This window comes from Euleptes europaea, chromosome 16, assembly GCF_029931775.1.
Source record: "Euleptes europaea isolate rEulEur1 chromosome 16, rEulEur1.hap1, whole genome shotgun sequence".
Taxonomy (NCBI): domain Eukaryota; kingdom Metazoa; phylum Chordata; class Lepidosauria; order Squamata; family Sphaerodactylidae; genus Euleptes; species Euleptes europaea.
The window spans coordinates 30,369,004-30,382,569 of NC_079327.1; the positions used below are offsets into that span (position 1 = coordinate 30,369,004).

The 13,566-nt window shown below is 42.7% G+C and overlaps 1 protein-coding gene across 1 annotated transcript; it reads right to left on the bottom strand.

The window, feature by feature from the left end:
* Positions 1 to 3,260: 3,260 nt before the first annotated feature.
* On the bottom strand, positions 3,261 to 9,243 carry C16H2orf49 (chromosome 16 C2orf49 homolog). The gene is made up of 4 exons (XM_056862016.1): positions 9,121 to 9,243; positions 7,048 to 7,211; positions 4,928 to 5,282; positions 3,261 to 3,338 (listed from the first exon to the last, which is right to left on the bottom strand). The coding sequence occupies exons 1-4, from the start codon at positions 9,238 to 9,240 to the stop codon at positions 3,282 to 3,284; spliced, it is 696 nt and encodes a 231-aa protein (XP_056717994.1). The 5' UTR covers positions 9,241 to 9,243; the 3' UTR covers positions 3,261 to 3,281.
* Between the last annotated feature and the right edge of the window lie 4,323 nt (positions 9,244 to 13,566).

Consider the following 13,566-nt stretch of genomic DNA (forward strand, 5'->3'; position numbering starts at 1 on the left):
AGTATTTTGGGGAGCCTTGGGGGGGAAATCAGCACAAGTCCTTGAACCCATTGAAATCTGGGTAGGGTCTAACTTAATGTTAAGCTTTATCAGGCAAGAGAGCATTTTCTGGGAATAAATATGGAAACATTTCTGGGGATATGCTATTTTCATACAACCAAGTTTAATATTTATATTAACCACTACAACTTTTAAACACAACATTTTTTTAAAAAAAAATGTAAACAAAATAGAATACTATGCAAAGTGACGTCTGCATCCAAGATGAATATTAAACGCTGAAGAGGTAGTTTTGTGCACATTTTTCTACAAAGTATACTTACCGCAGAAGACATTGATCACATACTACCACTGCAGAGGACCTACGGTAGGTATTGAACAAATGAGCAGTCTTGCAAGAACCTCAAATCTGTTTAAGAAGCATGCATAAAAATAAATGAACTCTTTGAGGTTTCCATGGGCTTAGAGAGTGGAGTACACTGGACTGCCCTCTAACATTTTATAGAAGGTGGCCTTCTACATGGAATGTCTACCACAATCCACAGTCTCTCACCTACAAGTATCAGAGTTAGGTTTTGTATAACCATAACCCAGAACTTTAGCACAGCTCTTTAAAAATTCAAAGCAATTCAGCAACACTGATCACACACATATACACACACATATATATATTCATATATCAAGCTAATATGGCCCCTTATCCATGTTATGAGAATGCTTTTCAATCACAGGTTGGAAATGTACAAAAGCGTAATTACACTAATCACTAAGTATAATAAATTCCCCTGTTGGTCAAATTGCTCTGTATTCGTGATCAGCTTCAAGTTGGTCTCATTAGCAGTCCCGGCCTCCACTCAAAGAACTCTTGTGCTGCAACTGAGCCTGGCTTCAAGTGCCAGTAGCACAGCTGCCACTCAGGAAGATGCTTTAATATATGTACCTACTTCTTATCTGGATCTACAAGCAGTAATGGTCTCAAGGAAGGGCAAACATGGGGACAAAGGAGGTGATTTGATAAATCCTTCTCAGATATCCATAATATGCATTGCATCAACTGCATGAAACCACAGCCACATAGATTCTCCTTCCCCACCCAGCAGAACCATTTTTTTTGTTACCATCGTAACATGAAGCCACCTTTTACTTCTAGATTATTTATGTTTGCTAGACTGAATGCCATTCTGTCATTTAAATAAGGTACTGTATTTTGAGCAAGGGTGTCAATGTGGTTCTGGTCAAATAGACACCCTTCAACATTCTCTGTTTAGTTGGGGCCTGCTTAATGTGGCAAGAGACAGATGGGTAAAACCTTTTATTCGGGACGCTAGGTGTGAATTGGGTAATTTGAGGTTTCTTTTAGCAAGGGTGGATTTCAATATTACCTTGGCAGATGCCAAGTTTCCTCCCCCCCCCCCAGTTAATTAATTAATGTTTTTAATAACATTTTCAAACTCTTAATACATTGCTGGGAATACATAATGCGGTAACCCCCATAGTCAAGCCATGACCAGGTACACAGACAAAAAATTCCATTTTTAAGAAACTTGGAATTAATGTATTTTATAAATTTTGTACTTCGTTTTAGGGCTCAGACTATGCCATTTACAAAAATGGATATTCAAAAGCCCCATCTTGCACGAGGCTTATGTTAGAAATAACCTGTTGTGATTTATTAGAGCAGCCGTACTTAAAGCATGCTTAACTGTAAAAGCACACATGTGCATGCAGATGACCAATCCGCACATCAGTCGACTTCAAAGGCAGACAAGATTACAGCATAGAGAGGATCCACACCATTTAAGAGACTACTTTAACTCAATTTATTTAAGTCAGATAAGGGTACTAAAAAGACAGCTGTTTAGATATAAAACACACAATATTAAACTGTGCTGTACCAAAGTACAAAACTCACACAAGTGTTCAGGAATCAAGCCCAAATACACTTCAAACATATATCTTTAAGTGCTTCGAATGGACATGATCCATCTAAATGAGTATCCATAGAGTGACTTCTACAAGAGAGTTAAACAACATATTACTTAACATTCCCACTGCAAGAAATTACACTTAAATTTAGTTAATTTTGGCTGGATTTGCCTTTTATTTTTATGAGAATATTCTTATGGCAAACCAATTCCATTTAAAAAGATGTGAACAGTTTCAAATTGATGAGTCTAGAATCTAAACTGCCACAAAATATTCCACTGAGATGTTGCCAGCATCTTTAGAGCATTTGAGTAGATAAACTTGTTTTACATTTCCATCCAATGGGTCCCAGGATGTAATGATATTTTGTGTATGGGAACACAACTATAACACATCCTGCTCAGATAGTTGCTACAACATACAGGGAGATTCCATGGGATTTCAAAAAATCCACCATGTTTATTCACAGAAAGGAAAGAGGCAGGATTTGTTTTGTTTGCAAACTTCCACTGCTTATTCCCAGTATGAGTTTGCCTCGCATTTCAAATATATTTCTGCCACTTATGTATAATATAAAATACTAATACATGTACTGTCTAAAGTACAGTATTAACTCGCACCCTATATTTCTCTCTGAAACTTTCTATATACTACATACAGCCTAATAGACAGTGCCTTTCACCAGTTTATCTCCAATGATAACAGAAATCCATTTCTCTCTAATGGCAACGAAAACTTCAATTTGAAGCAAAGACACAGTTCAGCTGTTTTCCTTAAGTCTGTTAGAAGCAATAACAGTCTCACAGGAGGCTGAAAAATTCCCAGGTGTCATTTAAATATAGGATCCTGGCACCCAAGAATTTGAATTGTTTTTTTCCAGCCGGGATCCTAAGCCCGACCAACAGAACTGCTTTGTATGAATGCATTCAGTCACCGTGGGAAGTCCAGAAGAACATGGAAGCACTGTCTTCCACATCTTCTAAATATACATGTACAGGAATTTGTATATACTGAAGTCAATGCCACTGTACAGTTGAGTGTGAATAGTTATAAACCCACATACGTTGTCTGCATCATGTCATGCAAGGGCTGATCTACAGTACACCTGACAATTTCAAAGGTGAACTGGTAGAAAAACCTTGCTTTCTGAAGACCGACCATTAGAATGGAAGTACATTAATCAAAGTGCAATACAGGAAATACTTTTAAAGTGACTGGAAAGAAGATGGTTCTGCTTTATACTGTGGAGCTGCTGACATTATGAAGAATCCACTGCAATCTGCAACCCTGGTTAAATATGACGTAACTGTTCAAAAATGGAGGCTAAATATTTACATGCCAAGCACCTTACAGATTCACGGCCATGTTACATGCTGGATCTTCTTTTTTGCTTCAATGGGTGGTAGACCATTCTGTAGGAAACATAATTAAATAATGTTGAATTTGGTATATTGAACCATTTAAGCAGACATTTTATGGTACGGTGGGCATCGCTGGGGGTTACTATCTTGTGGCTAAAAGCAAAACATAGTCTAGCTGAAAGTAAAAGCAAAAGAGTCCAGCCCAGTTCCTAATCTGAACATTAGAATATTTAGATTCCCTGAGACACTGAGGAATCTACTGAAAATACTGCTAGATGTGCTTATATCCCTAATGTAAGTGATTCCAGTGTGTGTTTTTAATATGGCTCATCTTCCTAAGAACAAGGAAAGGAAAGTCAAATGAAGCCTTTCGAATTTCCAAATAATGGGTTGGGGCCACTGGCTGGATCCACTTCTGTCCACGGAGCCACCCTGCTCCTTCTGGTCCCCACAATGAAGCTCCTGGGGGGGGGGGTCAGATAACCCCCCCCAGGAACAACATGAGAGGAAAGTGAGAGGTTTGAAGCAAAAAGAGAGACACACAAATGCTCCTGTTCCATGGATACGGTGGAGACGCTAGCACATATTCTGCTCCATTGTTAACATTATGATGATGCCAGAAATCGTTTAATTACTCCCCTCCTATCTTGATTTGTACACTCTTACACCTCTGAGGCCTCCCTGGTAGAATATCTACTGGAAGATATTCTGTAGCAAAACTTTGATCTTATGTGTGCTGGAAACGGAAGGCATGTCTAAAGAACAAAGACCTTATGGGCAAACCTTCAGATTAATTAGTATGGACGAGATTCTGTAAGTGGGAGCTGTATAATTGTATCATAGGATGTATATTTTATATTGTATACTGGCCTTTGGCTGTAATAAAATAAAATGAAAGGTGGAATTGGCAAAAATTATAATCCTCAGTTGAATCCAAGCCACTAACTGTGACATCTCATAAAGCTGAGATAAGGCTATTCCAAGGAAAAACATGATCAATTATTTTAAGCCTATTTACATATTTAGATAGATAATAAAATTGTATTACTATAAAAGATATTTGATATTAATGATTCAGTGAATTACAAGCAGATCAAGCTTATGCAACAGACCTTTGCCATATTTCCCTTTCCACTACTGCCCTTTCCATGCTTGCATGAGTTCTTCTGCAAACAAAGCTAAGAGCTCACTCAAGAATGTGGGGGAGGATTTCTGTTGATTCCCTGTTCCCACTGTAACCTGCCTTCCCACCTCTCTTTCCCATACCATTCCTGCAGGGGGGTTCCCAAATCTGTCTAACTTTTGGGGGGGGGGTTCAGGTTGCTGCTATGGGAAGAGCAAAAATCTCTTTGGCAAACTTGCTTCATTTAGATCCAACCCATTTGATTCAAGGAATCAGTGCGTAGAGACCTACAGAGACACTGAACTTGTTCATACAACTTCTGAAATGCATGTCACACTAAGGCACTTTCACACAGCCCAAATAATGCACTTTCACTGCACCTTAACGATTGTTTGCAAGTGGATTTTGCCAGTTCACATAGTAAAATCCACCTTCAAAGTGGATTGAAAGTGCATTAAACTGCAACAATTTTCTAGTGCATTTTTTTTAAGTTGCAGAATGTTGAGGGTCTACTTACTGCTGTATCTGATTCTTCTTTTGGAGCAGTCCTCTTTAATTTCACAACTGTAGGTCCTGTAGCAGACACTAATAGTGGTGCCTTCTGACTAGACGTTATACTGCTGTTATTAATTATAATATTGTTCTTCTTGGCCTCGTTAACGTCCAGTGGTAAAATGGAGGCTGATGTGCATATAGACGAATTTGAAGGACCCGATAGTCTCCTACAAGTAGTACTGGTGCTTCCAGCTGTAAGTGATTTTAGACGATCAACAGCTCCATTCTCTGTCTTCCTTATTTTTATACTTGTACGTGTTGAACTACCGTCAAACACAATGAGAGGCCGTTTCCTTAGATTCTCCACAGTAGAAGTGCTGGATAAAGACAGTGAACATTTCTTTTCTCGGGAAAACAATATATGGCAAATAAGACCTATAAGGAATTCTACAAACGCTACTTGGAATCGTTCAGTGGACCTTTGCCCAAGTTTTTGTGCTTGGATGAGAATCCTAAACTTGCAGGAAAAGAAGAAGAGTTGGTTTTTATATGCCGACTTTCTCTACCACTTAAGGAAGAATCAAACCGGCTTACAATCACCTTCCCTTCCCCTCCCCACAACAGACACCCTGTGAGGTAGGTGGGGCTGAGAGAGAGTGACTTGCTCAAGGTCACCCAGCTGGCTTCATGTGTAGGAGTGGGGAAATAAATCCAGTTCACCAGATTAGTGTCCACCACTCATGTGGAGGAGTGGGGAATCGAACCCGGTTCTCCAGATCAGACTCCACTGCTCCAAACCACTGCTCTTAACCACTACACCATGCTGGCTCATACGGTAAATGGCAACACTAGTGCAATCAACAGATATTCACTTACTTCAAATTTAGCTCTCTGCTTTGAAAGCTATAAAAATATCAAACTAATCACTTTAAAAAAATCTTTCCAAATGATCTTCATCAGGTAAATGGAACAACCCTATTTTTCCTGCTTAATTATTTTAGCTCCAGAGTGGTGGCCGTGTATCAAACATCAACAGAAACCTTACGGCACCTTAAAGACTAACAAAATTATATTCCAGCCTAAGCTTTCACGAACTACTTCACCAGATGGGCCACAGTTCACCGTAACAAGAGCTATTTCAGTCTTCACAGACAGAATGCAAGATGGCACTGCTTCACCTAAAGTTCCTTTAGGGCTAAACGTTAAGAGTTCACAGATCCCCTCCTTAAATAAATTGGGCATGCTTAAAATGAACCAGGCTTTTGTAATGCACCATCCCAGGTTTTGGTATATTTTCCTATTTTAAGAACCACAATAAAGCAACATGCAAGTAAAATACTTTTTCTCTACATTTCTAGGATTTTGATTATACATAAGGGAAAACAGGACACACGTCAACAGAAACTGCTATCCATGGATATGGATGATTAACAGCCGGAACAAATAGTGAAAGTAAAAAAGATCCCCAACCTAGAATACAGCCAAAAAGCATGGATTTAAACTAAAGCTCAACAAAAGCAGTTTTCTTTCTCTCTAGCAGAACACTTTAATTCAGATGATCTTCAGACCATGTTCAAAGATCGTATGTTGACTGATGCATATTCCTATCTTGCACTAAGGTCCCCAAGCTCTTCTTCCACACTGGTGCTGATCCAATTTGTTACATCTGGGCTCTGGGAAAAAGCAGGAACTGTGCATAAGGTCTTTTTTTGTTCAAAACCACTTCTGGCTGACAGTATCCCTGCTCTAAAAGTGACCAGATCCATCTCCCATTCTGTTTATTGGCAAACAGAGCAGAACTATTTCTACATTAACTTCTACTTCATACAGGATAACAATGTATTTTTCCTGCTACAACTGGGGGTGGGGAGGGGGGTCAGTGGCAAACAGCGATGTACAATCTTTCTTTGACCAATATGAGATCCAAAAAGGACCAGACGCGTTTCGGCCTGGATAGGCCTTCCTCAGTGGTCAGTATAACTTAATGAGCAATTCTTTCCTACTTACTTTATATTACTTTTAGTAATAATCTCTTAGGGCTAATATGCAATGCCATCTTATGTATCGCTGGGAGATAAAGGTAAAATACCTCCTGAAAGATTTCAGGGATAATTCAAGAGCAACAAGGCAAGCGAGAATTACCTCTCAACATATTTCAACGCCTCCGGACTTCTTTTCTTTTCCATCAATTTCCCCCATCTTGTGTTAGGCAAGGTCCGCTGAGGCAATGGTATAACGTGCTGAACATAAAGATCAGTGAGGACTTCTTTACTGATTTTCACTTCATCTTCTACTGGTATATTTTTCTGTTTTAAAAAAAAGTAGCCAAACCTGTGAAAATCTCCTAAGTGCAATATCAGAAAATATTGTAAGTGTCACATATGCATCAAAATAGTGTGGCTCTTCTGAGCTGCCAATTATTTAGATAGCCCCTCCTTCTGTGACCTTCAATATCATCTTGACTTCTTTCGAGACACTAACAGGTGAGAATATTTACCTTGATGCCATAAGTATTAATATGCAGCTCTACTGGATCAGACCATTCAGTCCAGCATCCTTCTACCAAAAGTGTAGTGAGAAGCTTCAACTCTGCCACTCTCTGTGCATCAAACTGTCACCGGGGAATCCTTTAACCAGCTTCCCTGAAGTCAGTTGGCAACCAAAAGGCACCCAATCACAAACAAGTCAAGTGATGGTCCAGCGCATAATCTTATTCAAACCAAGACAGACCCAAAACCTGCATCACCTCAGGTGGGCCATGATGAGGAATCAATTTACTGATAAGAATACCCCGGCAGGGCAAGAGGGCACAAGGTTAGGGCTACCAGAAAACCCCACCCCCCAAGCCACTGGCAGGGGTAGTGGTACCTTTTTCCTTCCCTTTATCCCTTAGAAGCTCCTTGATCCATTGATCTTGAGCAGCGTAAATCTAATGTTTTAGGGATATAAGGACTGAAATAAATCTTGCCACTGACACTGTAGCCTTGGGATCCCTGTCACTTAATAAAAAGGCACTATGCCAGACACAGGCACTATGCCAGGCATTAGATTTATATGTTAAAAGGGGAGAGATATAACGTGATCTGAGTTCCTCCAGAAGCGGCATTCCAAGAGGGCATGAGCTAATGAATCAATAGAGCCAGAAGAGCAAGGACCGGTCCTGTCTGGGTATGGTATATTCAGAATTCCTCCCTGCATAACCATAGAGGGGTTAGCATTCGGTCTAGCTAAACAGAAGGCTCTAGAAAGACGATAATTCACAGCGGGTAGCCGTGTTAGTCTGGCTGCAGTAGTAGAAAAGGGCAAGAGTCCAGTAGCACCTTAAAGACTAACAAAAATATTTTCTGGCAGGGTATGAGCTTTCGTGAGCCACAGCTCACTTCTTCAGATATCTGAAGAAGTGAGCTGTGGCTCACGAAAGATCATACACTTGTTATTTGTGTAACTTGTTACACTTGTTATTTGACAACTCGTCTTTCTAGTAGAAAAGGGCAAGAGTCCAGTAGCATTTTAAAGACTAACAAAAATATTTTCTGGTAGAGTACGAGCTTTCGTGAAAGCTCATACACTTGTTATTTGTGTAACTTGTTACACCTGTTATTTGACAACTTGTCTTTCTAGTAGAAAAGGGCAAGAGTCCAGTAGCGCCTTAAACACTAACAAAAATATTTTCCGGTAGGGTATCAGCTTTCGTGAGCTATCTGAAGAAGTGAGCTGTGGCTCACGAAAGCTCATACATTTGTTATTTGTGTAACTTGTTACACTTGTTATTTGACAACTCGTCTTTCTAGTAGAAAAGGGCAAGAGTCCAGTAGCACCTTAAACACTAACAAAAACGTTTTCTGGTAGGGTTAAGAGCTTTCGTGAGCCGCAGCTCACTTCTTCAGGTATCTTTTCTACCAGAAAGACGAGTTGTCAAGTCACAAGTGTAAGCGGGCAGGGTAGGGGTACCAGATCTAGGCTGGGGAACTCCTGGAGACTTGGGGGATGTCGCCTGGGGGGAACAGGGACCTCAGTGGGGTGCAATGCCGCAGAACCCAGCCTCCAAAGCATCCACTTTATCCAAGGGGGGGGGGGCTGATCTCTGTATTCTGGAGATGAGCTGGAACTCCGAGGGACCCCCCCCCCCAGGTCGCACCTGGAGCATCCCCAGCGCGAGCCCCACCCCTTCCATGGACGTCGCGCGCGGCCCTCCCCACTCCCAACCGCCGCTACCTGCTCCAGCGTCAGCAGCAAGAACTCCTGCGAGAGCAGCTCCGGGTGGAGGAGGAGGAGGCCCGCGCCCGCGCCGCCTCCTTCCCGCCCAGACGGCTCCAGGGCCCCGCGCGCCGCCATCTTCCCGAGCTCGGACCTGATTGGCCGCCCGGGCGTTCCTTCCTCGACCTGACGTCGGGGCCGGCTTCCGGCGGCTGTAGGATTCCTACGGCAAGGCGAGCGGGGGCCGGGAGAGGTTCGGCGGCCGCGCGGGAAAGTGACGCGGCGGGGAGAAGACAGCGTCTGCGCATGGGCGGAGAAGCTTCTAGGCGCGCATGCGCTCTAGCGGCAGGTTCTGACTGCTGAGGGCTGGGACTAATTCCGTGTCTCTGAAGAAGCGAGCTGTGGCTCGCGAAAGCGCGTACCCTACCAGAAGATATTTGTGTTCGTCTTTAAGGTGCTACGGGACTCTTGCCCTACACGTGAATTATCCGTGTATCGAGAGAGCAGCAAACCCAAGGCAAAACGCCTCTCGTGCGTCAATGACGTAGGCATTTCCCAACCCGAGCTGGCAACTCTACTGCTGGGGGGGGGGAGAGGCAGGAAAGGCCCTGCCCTTTCCCTGGCAAATCCTCCGCTTCCGCTTCCGGTTTCCCCTCCGCTGGCCCTTTCCCTGGCAAATCCTCCCCTTCCGCTTCCGCTTCCGCTGGCTTCTCTTCCGCTTCAACCGCCAGTCGTCGGGAGGAGCCTGCCGGTGAAGGGAGCCTGCCTCGTGACCGGAAGGGCCGGGGAGCCGCCCCCGGAGGAAGCCTCAGCCGCGCTGGCTCGCGACGGCGGCGGGAGAGCGGCGGACGCGGCCGGGGCCTGGAGCGGGCGGGACCGGTCGGCCTCGCCTGGGCGAGGGAGCGGGCTGAGCAAGTAAGGGCCGGGAGGGCCGGGGCGCCGCACCCCTCCCCCACCTCTCCTCCTCCACACCTGCCCGCCCTTGCCCCCCCCCCGGCCGTCTCTCTGGCTTCTCTGCTCCCCACCCCGGAGCCGAACGCCCTGCCCGCTTGCCTGCGGCTGCAACCCACCCCGGGGTGGGTGTGGTGGCTTGCCAGGTGCAAGGACTGGCGGTGGCTTGGCTGCTTGTTTGTTTTTTAATATATATATTTTATTATTTTTCAATAATTACTGTACATCTCGTTTGACCATACATCCTATAACCAATCTTTGAGTCACTAATTTTTTTTTTGGAAATTATTAGGTGTACGTCTTCAGTATTAAATGTAATTACCGTAGTTATAATTGATTGGTTCTTGCAGGTTATCCGGGCTGTGTGACCGTGGTCTTGGAATTTTCTTTCCTGATGTTTCGCCAGCAGCTGTGGCAGGCATCTTCAGAGGAGTAACACTGAAGGACAGCGTCTCTCAGTGTCAAGTGTGTAGCAAGGGTAATATATAGTCAGAAGGGGGTTGGGTTTGAGCTGGGTATTGTCCTTCAAAGTATTAAAGGTAATGTGCTAATCACTGTCCTGTAAGTATCAAGTGACTATATATTAACTATATATTAATATATAGTAAGTGACTATATATTACTCTTCCTACACACTTGACACTGAGAGACACTGTCCTTCAGTGTTACTCCTCTGAAGATGCCTGCCACAGCTGCTGGCGAAACGTCAGGAAAGAAAACACCAAGACCACGGTTACACAGCCCGGATAGCCTACAAGAACCAATGAACTCTGACCGTGAAAGCCTTCGACAATATTAGTTATAATTGACTTCCCCACCTGCTTCCTCCCTCCCTACAAATATCTAGTATCTCCTTTGTATTAATATTTTCTAATCCTTATAAGTCATTATTTTTAATGTTATACTTTCCCCTTATTTAATATATTTCAATAAGCGATAGTGATATAATATTGATAATAAAGAGAAAAAAAGGGAAAAAATCCTTTAAAAAAATAAAAACAGAGATAGAACAAAATACATTAACATAATTTCTCCAGTCATTCATCTCTGTCATATAAAATGGATTAGATCTGAAAAAACTTTATATACCTCCAAGTAAAAAATTAAGTTGATATCATTTTTCTTCTGCCCCCCCTTTCTCATATTAAGAGTCAAATTGGTATTCTGGCTTTCTTAACCCTTCTTTTTAAACTTTTTCTTCTCTCTGGAAATGGCTTGGCTGTTGTAAATGCAAAAAAAAAAAAATGTCAGGTCCCCTTCTGCTGGAAGAGCATGGGGGAAGCCTGGTGAATGTGGGGCGGCTTGGAGAGAGGAGGAGGGCTGAGGGGTCGCCCGCAGGAAGCAATCGGGGTTGTCCATCTGGTGCAGAATCACCCAGAACCTTTGGGGTTTTTTTGTGGTAAAGAAAGGGATTATCTGTGAACGAGGTCTGTGTAATTGATGCATATATGCACGGGAGGTTTTGCCTTGGATTTGCCTCTCTCTAGATGCACATTGGTCACTGGAATTGGTCACTGGAAAAGACCATCATGCTTGGAAAAGTGGAAGGCAGCAGGAAAAGAGGAAGACCCAACAAGAGATGGATTGACCCTATAAAGGAAGCCACGGCCCTCAGTTTGCAAGATCTGGGCAAGGTTGTCAAAGACAGGACATTTTGGAGGACTTTGATTCATAGGGTCGCCATGAGTCGGAAGCGACTTGACGGCACTTAACACACACATGCACATTTTTCCTATCAGAATTCTCAAAATTCAACAATAAGCCCCCATGCAGAGTTTTAATAATTCACATGGGGGAAACGGGCATCCAGAGAGCAGTGAATCCAAGGCAAAACCTCCCATGTTGTTAAATGGTACAGAATAACCTGCTAGCTTTCAAATTCTTGACAGCAGGAAAGAAACTGAGATGGGGGGAGAACAGTGTTTTTATGGAGGTGGCGGAAGAGCTCATAAGATCAGGCCTAGTAACCCGTGTCTGGGGGTACATGCCCATGTCGTTGGATATTATGTGCTACAGCAGTCATATGTGTCTCGGTGGACAAGAGAATATAGTTGCAAATGATTGCTATGATAGCGCATTATCCAAATAATGTGTGGATGCCTGAGACATATGGCGGTGTTCAAGTGGTTCTCTACAGCAAAGCTTCTTAAACTGTGGGTCATGACCCCATATGAGGTTGCTTAACTGAATGCGGGGTTGCGAAAAATTTGGCAACAGTGTGCAAATTAGTATGCAGATTTGCTTTCATCTTTAATAAATGGTAAAATTATATGTGCACCAAAGAATTGTTTTAAAAATCATTCCTTTATGATTTATTATCAGTAAATGTTTGATTTGTATACCTATTTTATATACCTATATACCCGGAGTCGTGTAAAAATTTATCGGGCAAAAAGGGGTCGTGAGTGGAAAAAAGTTCAAGAACCCCTGCTCTTCAGAACACTAGAAAGCAGGGTTTTAACCAAGCTTTCTGAAATCTACAATGCCGTCTTTAGCAGACTGCACTGTATGCTTTTCTAAGGCCATTAACTTCAGGATTTAGGATCGCACTGCCACTTTTCTAACAGAAGGATTTTTGTATGTATGGAGGAGCACTTAGTTATGAAAAGACTAGGAATTGGTATATCTGAGATGCATATTTACTATCACAGTCTTAGGTCAGAAAGAGGCAGGCTAGTGATGTTTTTATTTATTTATATTAGTGGTTCCCATACTTTTCGGGCCACTGCCCCCTTGGTTCCACAAACTGAACCCCAGTGCCCCCTACCCTATCTGATAACACAGTTGAAGGGGCCCACCTCTAGCACTCCCCTGCTTCCCCCTTGCCTCTTAGTGCCCCCCTAGGTCATCCCACCGCCCCCCAGGGGGTGTTACTGGCCACTTTGGGAACCACTGCTTTATATTATTCATATCTTGCCTTTCTCGCTATAAAATGGGATTCAAGATATCTAATAAGGCAAGAGATGAGCAAATCTGCATACAGCTCCCAAGTAACAATAGTGTTACAGGTGAATAGCATCTCACCGAACTAAAGTCACAAAAAATGTGGAACAGTTAGTCTCCTTCAAATACCCTCCTAATTTCAAAGGGGCTGCTGGTGGGAGAAACCCCCTAATTTTATTGTGGCAAAATGCAAAAATGTAAAAAGCTGTTAATAGGTGATCGTTGGAAATTTGAGTGCGTTCCATAAAACAATATAATACTTGTCTTACACTTTAAAGATTCAACATGTGCTTTGGTTCTGTCGCGTATTCTAGTTCTGAATCTTTATAATGAATGGCTCATGCCATTGTGAAGAACTTGCATAACCAAAAAGAAATTCCATTCTGGACAGAGAAACTTCAGTTTTTCAAATAACAGATGTGTCATGTTTTGCAGCTGTCGATAAACTACTTTGTCACTGGTGTGGGTGTTGTAATAGTTGTGGTTGTGGCTTCATGGTGTGGTACTACTCATCTTATTAAAGACTAGGTCTTATTCTACTGAATAGCATAATCAGTATCATATAGTTAC

Coding starts and splice junctions, on each gene's coding strand:
- C16H2orf49 (XM_056862016.1), bottom strand. CDS start 9,240: ATGGCGGCGCGCGGGGCCCTGGAGCCGTCTGGGCGGGAAGGAGGCGGC. Junction 7,212..9,120: donor TGCTGCTGACGCTGGAGCAG/GTAGCGGCGGTT, acceptor TTTTTAAAACAG/AAAAATATACCAGTAGAAGA. Junction 5,283..7,047: donor GCGTTGAAATATGTTGAGAG/GTAATTCTCGCT, acceptor GTCTTTATCCAG/CACTTCTACTGTGGAGAATC.